Source organism: Uloborus diversus, chromosome 10, assembly GCF_026930045.1.
Source record: "Uloborus diversus isolate 005 chromosome 10, Udiv.v.3.1, whole genome shotgun sequence".
Lineage (NCBI taxonomy): Eukaryota > Metazoa > Arthropoda > Arachnida > Araneae > Uloboridae > Uloborus > Uloborus diversus.
In genome coordinates this window covers 30,172,758-30,190,258 of record NC_072740.1, presented here as the reverse complement: position 1 = coordinate 30,190,258, position 17,501 = coordinate 30,172,758, and the positions used below count along the sequence as shown (strand labels likewise).

At 31.8% G+C, this 17,501-nt stretch overlaps 1 protein-coding gene across 2 annotated transcripts in view; it reads left to right on the top strand.

Annotated features, from left to right (window-relative positions):
* The window catches only part of LOC129231837 (protein O-mannosyl-transferase TMTC1-like), a 297,404-nt gene extending 282,948 nt beyond the window's left edge, over nt 1–14,456 (top strand). For both annotated transcript variants that reach the window (XM_054866219.1, XM_054866218.1), the window contains exons 15-18: nt 1,455–1,592; nt 7,611–7,733; nt 9,693–9,770; nt 14,102–14,456. In XM_054866219.1, coding sequence (XP_054722194.1) covers nt 1,455–1,592; nt 7,611–7,733; nt 9,693–9,770; nt 14,102–14,260 — 498 coding nt within the window. In that variant the 3' untranslated portion in view covers nt 14,261–14,456. The remainder of the gene's footprint in view (nt 1–1,454; nt 1,593–7,610; nt 7,734–9,692; nt 9,771–14,101) is intronic.
* Nucleotides 14,457–17,501: the final 3,045 nt, after the last annotated feature.

Sequence of the window (17,501 nt, the reverse complement as noted above, 5' to 3'; positions counted from 1 at the left end):
TGTCACCAGTTTATAATGATAGTTAAATAGAAACATTTTTGTCGTTATTTTAATTGTAATGAAATTAGTTTATGTGTTCTTATGTATGTATGTGTTCTTAGCTAAAAACATAAGCAGAAGATGCTCAATTGTTATAAGAATCAAATACTTGCGAAGTAATGATTTTTAAGAAGCTTTTCCTTATTTCGTTCTTAGTAAATAAAGCAAGAAAGAAACAAAATATAGTTCTTAGTAGTGGAACACGCACACACAGTAGTTGTAATTAATGTGTCTTTACTTTCTTTATATTCAAGTTTCATTTTGTTTTCTCCGTACTAAGTTTTACAGGTGACATAACGTTTAGATATCCAAAAAAAAAAAAAAAAACGGCGCATCAGGTAGGTATGCAAAATGAACTCGCAAGAAATTTTAAAAAACAAACATCAAAAAATATATGTTTTTTTTTTTTTTCACTGTCACGTATCCTTTTTTACGAGTACCCGGTTATAACAAGATTGTATATATGTACAGATCAGATGACATTCCTGGCATTTATAAAATAAAAATTTTCTAAAACTTATAAGCTCAAAATGTTTATGTAAATATTAAAAACAACTATACAGGTATTCAAATTTAGGTTATGACAGATTTGTTTTTCTAGCCATCAATGGTCATGGTGTGGTGAAGACCCACACCACCATTCTGCCAAACTCGCTAAATTGTCATGCCATCTATGTCTTGGATGATGATGTCCTCCTGTTAGGCCAAGGGTTCCCAAACTGTTTCGATTCGCAGCACCCTTTGAAGAACGAGCATGTTCTCTTGGCATCCTAGTTCTTCACTATTATGTATTTTTGGTACAGTGAAAGTCCAAAATGTACTAAATGTCGACAATAGCCGGCCAATGTCTACTTTCACATGCCCTGTACATTGGCGAAAACTCGAATATCTAACGTGTCAGCGGTGAAAGTCGCCACTTTCGAATGTCGGTCTTTTACGATAGCAGCCATAGACACTTCGCAGCACCCTTCCGGGAACACTCCCAGGGTGCCGCACCACCCACTTTAGGAACCCTTGTGCTAGGCAGTTTTGACCTCAGAGATAGTTTTAGTGTTATGTTTGCATGTTTTCTTCAATATGATCGCAATCAATGCTATTGGGGGTATAGGACAGCCAAGTGATTCCCATTTCAGTAGTCTCTTGGTGACTAATAGCGAGCATGAATTTTCCCAATTGATCTTATATGTCTTCAGACACTCCGTAAATCCGATTTTTAGTTAGAAGTTTTGTAGGACAGTAAAACGTGAAACAAACGGAAATTCGCTAAGGGAACTAATACTGCAATACGTGAAATCAATATTTAGCATTTGATTCCGTGCTCAAATTTAACCAGTTTATCTTAATACTTAATTTACTTTATTACTTTATGCTCTCATTAACTCAGTTTTGATTTATTTACTAACCTTATTTTTAAGGCTCAAGTGTTGATGCAAGAAAGGAGCTTCCAACAAGCTGAGCAACTTCTCCAATCAGTTGTACAGCAAAATTCTACACACAGAGATGCATTACACCAACTTTCTTTGCTCTACAGCCAGATCAATAGAACAACTGAGGTACTTGCGTTTTCAGTAAAACGTTTTTGTTTTCAGTGAAACGTTTTTGAACTGCTGCATATAAAACATTTTTCATAAGGCAGTATCACTCGTATACATTTCGCCTAATAATAAGTTTCATAACCTACATTTCTCCATACAATATTTTCATGCAGGGACGTCTTTTAAGTAAACGTACGACAATTTGTGGTCATTTCAATACTCGTTGAAAAATAGCTAGTTTCGATACTATTTCCGTTCAAATCATTCATTTAAAATCCATTTTTTACATAGTTTTTTTCCCAAGTTTTGAACTGAAATACATTTCATTTTATAAAATAAAGTACTTTGCGTTAACTTGCGAGACGTTGTAGATATCATGACGAACGAAAAAGGCGAAGAGTTGTGACTCTAACTTATTTCAGCATTATGAAGGGTTTCAAACAGGTTTTTTTTATAACTATTGCAATCAATAATTGGCTGGCAAGGTCAAATGACTTGATAAGATGTTTTGTGTATTCCTTAACTACATATCAACTGTTTAAGAAATATTTTTCTTGGATTTCCCGTTCAGTTGCAAAGTTGGTTAATCTAAGGGATTTTAATGTAATTGATTCAGCAGTCGAATTCAGTGCCAAAATTTATAAACTCATAACAAAAAACTCTAAATGCTTTCGTGAATAAAACGTAATGACTTTTTTTTTGAGTTTGTGTAATGTGAAATGCAAAACGTAATGCTTAATATAGCTTTTAAGCGTCAAATACAAAAATAGAGTAACTGGAAACACTATTTAGGAACAAAACCTTACAGTAGAAGTTAAATTCTTTTGATTCATGACTAAGGCCATATAAATATGTTTTAGTTGTATTTACGCTTGAGCAGAGTATCATGAATCAAAATACCGTTTAACAAAAATAGGCAAGATAATAATAATGATATAAATAATGGAAACATATTAATAAATATAGATGATAAAAAGTGCACTGAAAGGAAGAAAATACCAAATTTTTATCACAAAAACCCTTTTAAGCCATTAAGAGTGAAACAAATAAAGGAAACAATCTCTTCCAAATGCCAATAAATTTTAGAATACACCAGTATTCAAAAAGAAATATAAAGCTGTGTTTTGACTATTCCTCTTTTACTGGATCATTCCACAGTATACAATGTTTCACAGCTAAATGTCAAAATTTGTATTTTTGTCACTGTGAAAGCACAAATCACAAAGTTTTCAATTTATTTTTAACTTTCATTTTATTTTCACACGGATAAAATACAAATGTTCGAAATTTGGCTCTGAAATATCTCGTGCGTAACACTGAATACTGTTGAATGACTCGACTGCTAAAAATTTCAGAGTGTAAAAAAAAAAAAAAAAAAAAAAAAAAAAAAAAAAAAAATCTTGGCAAGGATGAGGATATTAATTTTAGTTCAGTTTTTTTAAGTATTCCGAGACCAGTGACTTTTCTATGATTGCTTCTTCAAAACTTTGTAAATTGCTAATGGTGCATTGTATCTCTTTATATTTTAAATACCAGGTAGTCTACGGATAGAATTATAGCAGCATTTGCAGTTTAAACTCTATAGCCTGTTTTCGGAATCTTTCAACATTTGATTTCCCTTCCAGATAAAAGTCGCAGCAACTGTTCAAAACGTGGGTAGCATTGTTGGTAAAGTAATTAAACGATACTTACAAAGTCCCTGTTTTTTTTTTTTTTTCGTGTAGCAAACAAAGTATTCAGTTAACTTTAATTCAGTGTCTTCATGTGACTAGTGATCAAACCAAAAAAACATAGACATTCTTCTCTGCATTCATCTCGAAGTTAAAACGAAACAAGACAAATATTTTCAGTATTTATGAGCGACACGAGATTGTATTTCCTTATGAAAAGATATCAAACTACTTGCCAAATCCATTGAGAAGGCATTTGGTATCCTATAAGAAGCTTTCTTTGACCATATAATACTGATCCTTGGCGAGTAAAAAGAAAAAAAAACCTCCACGCCTCTTTTCCTGATATTCTTTGAGATTAAGGTACTGAAGCAAACGAATTCGAATGCCGGAATATTTTTATTTCCCCTCCTCCCCTCTTTTCCTTTCTTTCACCATGACCCGACACCCCCCTAGGCGTTCCCATCGCAACCGAATGCTCTCACTTTCATTTCACACTTGACTCTTTTACTTCAGAAAACTTACAATGTAATATAAGCGCGAACTTTTCTTTTGCACAAAACTAGACGAAGATAAATAGATTCACCTGTGTAAAGAGGAGAGCTACATGATGTTTTCGCCTCTGTCAGCCGAGTCTTGGAAAACGTAAAATAAATTTACACTTCGAAAGCAAGCATTGGCAGTGTTTTGCCCAAAATTCTGCATTTATTTTTGGAGTATTTGATGGCAGGAACTTTTTGTATTTCGGAAAAACACGCACAGCTTTTTTCTGAGAAATATACCTTATGCCACAGCAACAAACGGGAATAATATTTGTGTCGCTAATTGAAGTAAACAATAAACTATGTACGGATATTTTAAAACTTTAATACTAGAGAACAACAGCAACAGTAATGATATGAAAGTTCTTAAAGTAACGTGTATTTTAACTTCTCATTGGATTTTGTGGCATTAGTTTTTTTTTTTTTTTTTTTCTAGAGTTTAATTAAAATTCTCTTACAAAATAAACGTGTTTCGATTTATATATATATATATATTTTAGTTTTTACAATCCAATACATCTTTTAGAATAACAAACATAAAATGTGAACGGCTCATTTAAAACAAACTGCAATGTACCATAACTCATTATTTCAAATGCCAGCTAACCCTTGAATTATTTACCTTAAAAACAGAAAAAAACGACTTTAAAATAACTAATAATTAACTACTTTAATATTAACAGAATGTTTTCACAAACCATTAAGGTTATTATAATTTTTTGATAAAAATTGTAAAATAATTTCCATTTAAAAATAGACAAAATTCCCGCAACTCTTGGTATATTTTAATTCTGGTCTTAAACGGGATTGTAACCCTCTGGATGGCGATAAGGTCTGTAAGAGGCAAACCGAATTCCTTCACTTAAACAGCCTAATTCCCTTAAACGTCTACCTATGGTGTGTAGAAAGAAACGTTACGCTACAATACATTTGTTCTATTGGCATGGGAACAAAAAATGTTTCAAAATTCACCGAAAATAAATACTTAACATCAGCAAATATTCTGCTGAAATTCTGAATTATAATACAGGGAGTCCGAGAAAGACTTTTGCCATTGTAAGCATTAATAACAAAACTACCTACAGATAAAATAAATCGCATTTTCTGAAAACGAATAAAAGACTCAAAAGTTTTTTAGTAAACCGGAAGAAAATTACTTTCACCGGTATCCTTACGAAAAAATTTTTACCAAAAACTCCACCCAATTCCTCACTTGAGAGAGCTTAAAATTCGAAATGTGTTTTGCACGGTTAACGGTGTTTTTTTTATTTTTTTCTAACCACATCAAACACTGCGCTTTCTTCTGTGAGGTTGTCATTTTCTTTTCATAGCTTTGTTTTCAACTACACTGTTAAAATTACGGATTGCATCTGACACCTTTAAGAGTAAAACGTTGTAGCACCAGAGGCACCTCCTTGAGGGCAAAGAACCCCTACCAATGGCCCTTCTAAAGGTGCCGGAGGCAGCCAAATGGCATCTTTAGAAGTGCAATAGAGTGCCTTTCTGACCCAACTGGCACCTTTATTAAATTTAAAATAGTAAAGATTTTTTCTCCGACACGCTCTAGTTTGACGTGATTCTTCCTAGTCACTTTAAACACTTATATATGCGTAAAACCACACTAGTTGCATTTTCATCTAAGAGTTGCCGGTGGATCAAGTATCCTTGTGTCAGATATTAGCATACGACTGTCTTTTGAACCTGCCAAGCACGGACTTAAATTTAAAACAGATTATTTTGACTTAAACTAATCTGCACAATATTAATTAGCCGTACACTATGATTATTTATCTGAGCTACTCTGCTAAAAATAATCCTCAGAAGTTTTTAATTGGGTTTCAGTCAAATAATTTTTGATATTTATTGAAGTGATTTAAAACATATAGTAAGCTTCAAAAAGAAATTAGCATTATGACAAATTTCCAATTTCAATAACTTTTGTTATTAAGCATTTTCGAGCTGTTATTCAAAGTTTGTCATAAAGCTTTTAATCTAAGCAATGAAATGTTTTGGAAACTGGCACGGATTTAACTTAATACAGTTGTTTGAAATATTTAATAAACACAAATCTAATCGGATTACAAGTAAAGCATATCCATGCATCTGTTAAACTTGCGCTTTGGTTAATGTTTTGTTGAGATAAAATGAATAGAGAGAGATATTATGCGACTTGTGTTTAAACAAAACCGTGCATTGGCACACTTTGCGTTCACTAGATAAATTCTTTTAAAACCAACGTCAAAATTTGTTATGATTTCTTTTGTTTAAAATCTTAATGAATCTTTGTTTTATTAAACTGTGACTAAAAGGTAGTAACAATATGAAACATATCAGTTTAAAAAGATTTTCGTACATCAGTCTGATATTAGTATAGCCACCAGTATGACGTATCAAAGGTTAGAAAATAATGTCATCCTAAATCAACAAGTACTTTCGACGTTTATTTCGTATTACACGTTTATTTCGTGTGCGAGTTCATGTACAGTGGACGCCTTTTAATTGAATCAGTGATTAATTGAATCAACCGCTTAAATGAATCAAATTGTCAAAAACAGAACAGAATCCAGATTTATTGAATTAGCTGCTTTATTGAATCAACCACATTGAGAAATCAAAACAGTTTAGAACAAACGTGATTCTAATAAGCGGCGACTACTGTAGTTATTTGAAAAGGTTTGACTAGAAGGAAATGTATAGACAGATTTACTTGAGGTTGTTTCTAAGAGCATGCCTCTGCTGTGCGGTACCATTAGAGATTTATTTACGGATTTATCTCTATGAGCAATTGTTTGTAATATTGTCTTAAAAAACACAGTTATAGCAATCTATTTATATTTTTTCTTGATAATCTGTAACAAAAAATTCAGTTTGATTTTATGCCAAGGAAAATTCATTTATATTCAATAGTAAAAGAAGGGAAAAGTTTTTAATTATACGTTAATAGTATTCAGGAAAATTCTTCTTGATTTTGGTCGTTTTTGATTACTGGAAGGTGAAAGCTTCATATAAGTAGCTTTTTATCGCTCGAATTTTCCCACAATGAAGCTTACGTTTGTATCAGTGCTATCAAGGAAAAAAAATAATTAACTAAAAATTGATACATTTCACTTTTCACTTATGAATCAAAAATTTAGTTATATGAGTAAGTCACTTCTTTAAAGTGCCTCCTATACCTTAAAAATCGTTGTTATAAGCTTATAAAACGAAGTTTTCCAATTCCTTACTGAATTGTGCAGTTATACGTATTATAAATTATATTCATTAGTGAAACCAATTTTTTATTATATTTTGCATTTATTCATCATAATTGCTATGCGTATTAATAAATTTCAAGTTTCTTTTTCTTCAGACCCCCTTTTTTTCTAACAGCTATTTTATTATATTCTTAACATATGAAGATATTCAATGTGAACAAAACCTTTTTAATTTTGTATGTCACGCATTCAGTATACATAAACTTTAACACATAGTTTTCAATACAGGCACTTTCACGCAAGATTGTAATCATTTCATAACTGCACAATTCAGTGAGGAATAAGATAAAGCAGTTTATAAGCTTATAGGAACCTACTCGGCATTTTAAAGACTTAAATTAAACTTTATTAATTTATATTTTAATTTTGGGTTTAAATACAATTAAAAAATACAAAAATGTATCGAAATTTTAAATACAATTTAAAATACAAAAATATATCGACATTTTAAGTACAATTTAAAATACAAAAATATATTGCATTTTAAATTCAATTTAAAATGTTTTTTTTTTTTTTTTTTTTTTTGTTTTTTGTATTTTAATAACAAAAAATATTTTGTTCCATTTTTAGGCTCTTGAGCACATTTTGAAGTCTTTAAATCTTTGCTCATCTTCTGAGGTTGCTTGCGCTCAACTGCATGTTGATCACGGAGACATTTTAAAAGACATGAAGCAATGGGATGATGCTGCTCAAGTGAGTGTACATGTTTGCTCACATATTAATTTATGATTAATAAATTAATATGTGAGTACAATTAATGAGCTGAATGAACAATGTATGTGCATTAATTATCTAATTATTGCACAGACTGTCTGTTTGCACAGAAATTATCTGATAACCTGAATTATCTGATTGCATAAGAATGTGATATTTCGTTTTCTGGAAGCTACGTTAAACCCCGTTAAATCAGAAATTGCGGTTATATATGTGACGTTTAATCCATAAGTATCTAAGTTAAGCTTTTAATAGCCCAATATAACTTATTTACCAAGTTCTGGTGTCACTTAAAAAGGTCTTTACAACGTCATATCCTGTTTATGGCTATGATTGAGTTAGTTTGTATTCAAATATTATAACCAAATAGCATTTAGACATTGGTTATGTAAAGAAATTAATAAGGATAAATATCTTAAGATTTAATCTCATTTTAATTAAAAAATTGAAACCCGGCACGGTCTGCGTCAATAAAGTGTCATGAGAATTCCTCGCTAAAAATGCTTCTTGATTGTTTGTGCAACGCAGTTGTGAGATACTTTCAGAATAATTGAGGACATAATCATTCCTTTTTGCGGTTTATTTAAGAAAAGCGCTGAAATTTCAAGAAACATTGTTCCAAAACTCCATCATTAATATAGGTATTACTAAAGAGTAAATATATATTATTTATTCATTCCATGTAAAAAGATAAATGAAACAAACAGAACAGTAAAAAGAAAGAAGACCAGAATCGCTTAAACGTAAAAGAAAACTGATTCCTGCGACGCACAGTGAGGCGAAAACACCAAAAAGCGCTAAAAAAAGTATTTTTTTTTTTGACCTCTCTCGTTTATTTGTTTACACAGGCATATAATTAGTGAATAAAATATGACAACGTATATAAAGTACAAATTGAGAATGGAAAAAGGTTAAAAAACCAGCAAACAGCTGTTTCGGCACTCTAAAATACAAGTGCCATCATCAGTGCATTAAAAACGAAGACAGGTTCTCAGGTTTTTTAACCTTTTTCCATTCTTAATTTGTACTTTATATACGTTGTCATATTTTATTCACTATGCAGTACAAAGTTTTCGACTACTTTTTATGTATATAATTAGTGAGTTTTTTTCGATTTGTTTGGGCTCAGGGTCCAAGTTCGCAGGTTTGCGGAACTAATTCCCTTTTAGGGTCTTCATACGGACCATTGATGACTAATTAATATTAATTTTAAAGAGTATATAAGAATAAATATTTTGTGGAATGTTTTGAAAAAAAAAACCCTAATTTCCCTACTTTTCGATGCTGATCAAAACTGATTTTCAATTTAGATATTCGATTATTTATTTATTTTTCATCTTATTACGATCTATGAACACGAGAGAAATTTAATATACCCGCCTTTAATAAGAAAAACAAATATAGACTGATTAATAGCATTTTTTTAAATTCCCGCACTTATGGTTCTTTGCCGTCTAAAGGCCCGCTTTAGTTTCGTAATGGAAGAACGACTCTAAAATTCCAGTTCTGATTGCCTAAGAGGTAGGCCTTTGCAAATTCATTAATCCTCAATTGGTTGAAAATAGGGAAAAAAAGCGTTTTAAAGCGTCTTTTGGCGTTTTCGCCCCACTGTGCTACGTCAACAGTCATCCGTTTAATGGTGATTTTCTTGGCATGTGTCATTGTTACGGTAATGCTGAACTTTTAATTGATATTCTATTGATTTACTTCTTATGTAGAATTCGTATTGTCACTTTTAATCTAGAGCAATAACTTAAAATTACTTAATAACCCGCACTTTAAAAGTGTCATTCAAGAAAAAAATCAAAATAAATATTTAGTAAAAGCTACATTTAAAAACCCCACATCTAACTGCTTTAACCTTTTAACTATACTACTATTGAAGTAAACACACATTTTTCTATCTCAATTAAAATCATCATTTTTCTTTGCTTTCAGAGCTACAGAATGGCTATTCAGCTTGACCCAAAACTTTCACACGCTCACGTCAATCTTGCAGTCATAAATCATCTCCAGGTAAGGACAGTCGTTTTGCTGAGATTAAATCTAGTTTAGTTAATATTTGTGTTCAGAAATCGTTCCTGAGACAGATGTTGGTGTCCTTATAAAATTTTGCCCGATGAAAAACGCAGAAAAAATGTATCTGTAGCATCACCTTAGCCTTCATTTTAATTTAGAGAAAGTAAAGAGAGGATTATTTGTCATCCCAATTGCGTCAAGTGTAGTTTATAGACAAATGAGAATCGCAGTTTACAAGAAAGCAATAAAAACAAACATTTACGAATCCTTAAAATTGCAGCAGTCGTCAAATAAACGTAAGAGCCCGAAACCTTATTTGTTAAAATGTTTACTTGAAGATTTGGGGAATTGTGACTCGCATTTTTCAGATGAAAAAAAAAAATCACAAATTCAGAAAATTGGTTTTTAACGGATCAAATGTGATTTAATTTATAAAACATGGTTCTCATCTTTATGTATATTTTTTTAGATAATGTCCATATTTCAAGTTACTGCAGAGCATTTATTTTTAAAATGTGAAATTTTTTTAAAAGGTTTTAAGATATGTTTAAATGTATTGTAAAATATAGGTTCATATCGTAGATATAATTTCCATTGTAAACCAACAGCTAGAAAATGGTGTTTTTGAAAGTGGGTTAGAAGTGTGCGTCAAAAATTTTCTGTAAAGGCCTTAGATGACTAATTCAGAGTAGTTTTGTAGATGATTTAGAAAAATACTTGCCGATTTTCCCCTAAAACTTTGAGGTGCTTGAAACTTGTAAGTCTTGGCATACCTGAGACAGGGTTCTTCTTTAGTGATAAATATAAGATAGGCAATAAAATAAAGAAAAAAAATCATACTGTCCCGATAGATGTGTAATACTAAGTACTGCTTAAAAGGCTTTTTAATGGTATAATTTGGTTATGGTACTTTTAATACTTTACGTTTTGGTTATGGTACAGTTATCCGTGTTTATTTTTATAAACATTTAATTAAAATTAAATGTTCATAAAAATAATTAATTATTAAAATTATTAAAATAATAATTATTAATTCATAAAGATATAAGAGTTTTTTTTTTTTTTTTACAAAATCGTAAGAACTTTAAAAATGAGTTATCTTTGCTACAAACAGTACTTCCATTACAACGCGTTGTATTTTTAGGAAGACAGCAGGGACGCCATATTACAACCAAAACCTTTTGAAAAAATATTTAAAAATGTAAGAGTTTTTGAGACAGCGCTGTAAGTGAGTTTATTCGGACTAAATATTTCAAGCCAAATGTCAAAAAAAGTTGCTTTCGCTTTAGTGTATTTATTTGCTTTGACATTAACCAAATCAAAATACCAAAAAAGAAAAGAAAATGAACAGGGAACCAGCACATGTATCTCAGGGAAAATGTGTTTTTTGCCACTTTCACAAAACTAATTTATTCTAACATGACAAAACTCTAACAAATAACTTTACCCAGACTGTTAATTTAGAAACATATTGAAATTCTGGAACGTAAGCTCATAAATCAACTGAATTTTGCCGTTTTAAATACATGTTCCTCATTGATTCATGCAAAGACATTCGAAAAATATTGTCGATAGCATTTTTCAAAGTTCCCTTCATTAATCAGAAGCAGTTTCCCAAGTCTCCCGTGCGAAACTACTTCCATGAGTAGATGCATTTTAAAAAGTTTTCGTAGATTGTTACCACTATGCTGATCAAAATATTCCTCCTATTCAAATCGGGGAACATAACGTTGACTGAGCTTATACGACTCGACCATTGACTAGTTTGCTCAAAATTAATAGTCAGTTCAACTGAGTACTCATTATCTATGCTGCCGATGAATATGTATACACGATACGAATGTAGGAACTATGTTTGCATTAACGATAAAGCGAATTATTTCCGGAATAAATGCTGGGCGCCTAATAAGTACCATCCGGAATTTTAATGGAGCAGGTATTTTGTATTTTAATTGCAGACGAACGGCTCTGGATGCTGTGGAGATGCGCTTCAAATTTACTGGGTTGTTTGCAAAGCGATGAATCGATGAAGAAAGAAATTGTATCGATGCTTGTTCTCCGAGATTTAATTTGTTTGAAATGGAAATTTACTTTGTAAGTTTGGTCGAGGAATGTCATATTTTTGCGCGAATTTCATCATAAAGTGAGTTTATTTGCCTTTGCGTATATTGAATATTGTGTCGGTGTTTCTTTTATGAACCAATTTTTGAGAAAATTTGGTTCTAACAAATTATAATTTTCATATCCGTGAGTGATATTTGTGTAGAAAGTATTGCTTGGTTTCTAAAAAATGTTAAGCAATTAAGTGAATGAATAATTTTGTTCTTAAATCTATTTTTGGTCATATAAATATCAAAGCAACAAAATAAAATCGGAAATAAGGACTCCGGATTCAAAAATAGTATATTTAAAAATAACTGAGGACATTTGTTCCATACTTTGAACAAATGGTGATATCGCAACACTTGATTAAAGCTTCGTAGTTTAGAAAAAATTGAGTTCGAACAAATTTGTAGACACGGACCAACTTGTATTTCAAAATAACAGGTGAATACTTTAATATAGATCAAGTCATTTACATTGCATTAAGATAAATAATCTCCAATGAGAATAACATCAAACAAAAAAAATGTAATATATGCGACAAAAAATTCAAGGAAATATTCAAATTCAAAATTTGAAGGGAACTTGCAAAAGATGAGATACGAAAATATTGCCCTTTCAAACGAATGACTTGTTGCCGAAGTGAAAATAAAACGATCTGCTGTGTGCATCACATGACTTCCTTTTACTCCAATTTAAGGTCATTTCCCAATTACCAGCAATTTTAATGTGATTCAATAGTTTACTCTCTAAATATGAACAACAATAGCCAAATTAAAACCATATTTAAAAAAAAAATCGCCAAATTTGTCACCAAGTTAGTAACAAAACTTGGCGACCAAAAAACTGGCGATATATCGCCAAGTGTCTGCCAAATTATAACACCTCTTGAGTTTACATCAAAATTAACAATGATTTCCCCCCAAAAGGGGCAAAAGACCCTTTTAGAAACAACCGAATGCAACCAAAAGGGGAGGTGCACAACTAGACCTCACTAGGAGTCTACGTACCAAATTTCAACTTTTTAGGTTATACCGTTCTTGCGTTATGCGACATACATACGCACATCCGCATATACGCACATTCATACATACGTATATACAGACGTCATGAGAAAAGTCGTTGTAATTAACTCGTGAATCGTCAAAATGGATATTTCTCGTGTCTATACGTGCTTAGGCACTTATCTACGCTGGTCGAGTCGGAAAAAAAAAAAACCTCAACATTAATTCGGGGGTGAGCAAAATGGAAATTAAAGTCGATTTTTGAGTGAAATTTTTTTCGCGAATACAATACTTCCTTTTTTGTGGAAGGAAGTAAAAATAGCGTTTTAAGTTTTGTAAATAATTATTATTTCCTATGTTTATATGCGCTGCAGTGTTTTTTGTTATCTGGTTTAATGTGTCATTTATACCATTAATTTTCGCTCAAAATTAATATAGTTCTTGAATTTTTACCCGTTTATTGACTTTGCTTGCTATGATTCACCATTTGACATTGCGGTTGTGGGATATACGAAAAATTTGAGAGATATCGCCAAGTTGGCATACTTTTTGGCGACTTCTTTCTTTCTTTCTTTTTTCTTTTTTTTTTTGGGGGGGGGGGGGGAATTTGGCAAGGGAATCGGAAAATGTTCTCTAACTGACCGACATTTCAAATATAAACATGTAAATAATTTTCAACGCTGTAAATAGATGACCATTGTAAATTCTACAATGTATCTGAATATTCTTGAATGGAAAGTACTAGAATGTTCTGGGTTGACTGCAAAATGCTTCACTGTATTTTCAACGCTATATAAGTCAATGCGACTCAGTCTAGTTTGACCGTCAGCCGTTTGTTCTCTTTTAATGAGAAGCATTGTGATGTCGACTTATTGTTTTTACGTACTTGGATGTAATTACGTGTTTACCGTTCTATTTACGGCCATAAATGACATTTGAATAATTGTCCCCCCCCCCCTCCTCTAGTAACCTTATTAACTACATTCATATTGATCATATTGTTTCAAAATTTTTCTTGATCATACTAAAAGAGTCAGAAGAAAAAAAAAAAACGATATTTTCGTGGATTTAATCCGTTTGAAATGTGGAAATTTCCTTTAAAATGCCCCTACAATTGAAAAATTAAATAACTTCATTAAGGCTGTTATAACATTTTATAGTTTTCATGCATCAATTGCAAAGTGTGTTCTCATAAAATCTGACGCATAAATTGCTTTCTAGGGTGAATGTCACCAAGCTTTAAGACACTATCATGAAGCCTATATGTTGGATCCAGATAACCAACTTTTGCATGAAAACATGAGGAAACTAAAACTACATTTAGTGGATGGTTCTGGTACATGTGAAGGGAACCAGCCTGGTACTTGCAAAAGTCGGTGACATCCAGTCGAAGATCGGAGCTTGGGACCATTCACGAGCTAGGCAATATCTTCGAAAAAACTGGTGTGAAAATACTATGTAAAAAATGGAACGATGTTGGGCAGGCTTGTAAGCAATTGTTGTTTGTGTAGATGGCCACGAAACATAGTGAAATATTGTGTGTGAGTTTGTTTTGATACGTAATAAATTTATGTATTTGTAATTTTGTCTTGTATTCTTTGTTTTCTCCTTTTTTTCATTTAAAAATAAGAAAATAAGAAACTATAATGACAGTAGAATGTGTCAGCCGTCATCCACATACGTGAAGATTGAATGAACAGGTGTCTTGTCGTCGAAAGGTTGCAAGTAATTCTAGAGACTCCAAACTATAATGCCATACCGCGTGTTTGCATAGCATAATAGCATTGACTTCCTAAAAATATTAACAGACGATAAGAAAGTTTAATCTTTTACAATTGGGTTAATTATAAGTGGTTGAAATACAAAATTCTATTAGTATAGCCATTTAAAACATTTAGGAGATATAACTTATAATACTTCTTAAAAATATTTTATCGAATATAGTCGGAAAACTATAAAACAACTACAGACAAACCTGTTTTTGTGCGGTGTTTTTTTTTTTGGGGCAATTTTTTTTCTTCTGTGCTTAATATGAAACGTTCAATCAGATTGAGACTGAATTGACGAAACTATTTATAAAACGAGTGCGAGGTATTATCTTCAGAGGGACGACAGTATGACCTTCCAAAAATTTCCGCATTCGGCAAATTTCGTCTGACGATTCGGAAAAAATATCATCGTTTTCTATGTGAGACTTTTTTTATGCGGTGCACAAAAAATATTTTTTTAACTGTGTTGCGAAAACTTTTTTATAGCTACTCCTGAAGTTTTGAACGATTTTTATGCCATGTCTATCTACCGCACAGAAACAGATTTCAGTGTCTAACTTATGAAAGATATTAAAACGCAATTTATGGTTTATTTTAAAGTTAAAATGTCTTGGAAACTCCTTATTTACGAAGAAAATAAACATTAATTGTTCCAAAACTTTTAAGCAAGTCGAGTTCTCTTCCCCCTCCAACACCTACCCAATTTGTGTGTGATTTTTCTTTTGAAGGAAATTACTTCTTTTCGTTGAAATTTCCATACCCCGAGCACAGAAAAATTTAAACGAGTGATCCAGAATTAGCTGTGGAGAATATCCCTGACCTCTCAGTTATTTCCAACGGTTAACTGTGCTAACTGGGTGTTTGGACTTCATGTTTCCCAAATTAGACCAACAAGCGTAATGCAAATACTGAAACAATTATAGTTCCTATTTGATTTGGTATTAAGATCCATTACACCATGAAAGACGGTCCGAAGCATATACTAAAGGTCATTCAAGCAACAAGACGTTTTTCGAATAACATTAAAAGAAATCCTTGGTCACGTTATTAATAGAAACTCGTTCTTTTTCATCAAAGGAATAAGATATGGCGAAAATATCTACCAATAAATACTGAAAGTCTGAAATGAGCCGCCAGTAGTACATCACGTTAGATTCTTCAATCTTTCATCAATTAATTTTCAAGCAACAGATTACCCTGAACTAATTGATCGGCTCAGGTGTAAGCTGAGACTACAACCATTGTTGTCAAATATGGCAATTGAAAACTTTGAACTTCATTGAAAGTCAAAGCACTGCTATAACAATGTTTGAATATTTGATGTTGCTTGATTGGGTAGGGGGTGGTCAATTGGACTCGACTTGCTGCAACCACCATCTAATTAGGCCCGTCATTTAGAGAGTCAGAGGGAGGGGAGGATCCATTGCCTCCACCACAGTTTTGAGAAATAAATATGTATTTACATTTGGGTGGGCGTGTTTTTTGCTGTTTTCCGTTGAAACTTTAATTGAATTTGCGTCCTTTGAACCCCCCCCCCGGAAAAAATTGAAATGACGGTCCTGCACGTGGTGAGTCTCCAGTCATTTCAGCATATGGGAAATGTAGTAAAGCATTAAAACGGATGTTTAATAGTACGATATTTTTATAGCTTTTTGTCAGCTTCAGAATTTTTGAAACACTATAACTTTTACTTTAAAAATGGTATTTTAAGGCTTTATGCGCAAATTCAAATGATCGACAATGGGCTCCCAAGTTTTTACTATACATTTTGGTAACTATATAGTGTATATTTTATACTATTAGAAAAGAAGTAAATTATTTTTTGAAAAATATATACGTCTTTAAAAATTGCCGATTTTTTTTTTTTCAATTTTCTCTCAGCTTGAGGGCTCTTGCGCGATTTCAATTTTTTAAAAATAATTTTTAAATAATTTTTCCGTTATTAGGATGCTAATGCGCAAGTTATCCGTTCTATTAGAAATTGATTAGAAAAAAAAAGCTTTTTTCGACCCACCCTAGCGCTCGTGTCTACGATATTTTCAGCAAAATGTGAAAGGAAAGGAAAAAAAAAAGAGGTACCCCGCATTATTACATTCAAACAAATAAAAAGTTTTCCATACGTAATTAATACAACCCGGATTATGTGCAAATACATATGTGCATATGCAATTCCAAATTTTTGCTTCTTTTTATACTATAATGAATATAAGCGGAATTTCAAACATAAAGGCATGATATTGCTTTTTTTTTCTTTTTTTGCCAGATTTTTTTTTTTTTTTTTTACAGATTTTTTTTTTTTGCAGATTTTTTTTTAACAATAATGTAAGTTAAAAAAATAAAATCAGAAACCTAGAAAACCCATGTGGGCAAAAGACTATTTTAAAGTGTATTTATGAAACGAAAAAAAGTTTATACCTGTCTAAATATTCAACTGTTTAGTTTTGATTGTCTAAAAGGTACCTATATGTGATCAAATAAAAGAAATAACTACAATAGCTCTTACATGAAAATGTAAAGAGTTTGACTAAACATAACGCTGATAATAAAGGGTCGAACTGTTCATTTCCGCATAACTCTTCTTTAGGTTTAAAACGCGCTTGGAAAGTGGAAATAGTACTAATAAATGTAATCTAAGTGCTTCAAGAAAGATTGGAACGCAATAGATCAGTTTATAATTAGTTCTTTAAATATCTATAACAAAAAATACACTGGAAGATAATTGGCCCATGCGTCTTTTCGAGTTTATGTGATTTACTCGGTATTAGTTGGTAAATTGCAGCGAAAAATAATAAAAAGCTGTAATAACTTTTTGCGCAAATACACCCTTAAAATCACCCCTCTTCCACCCCCTT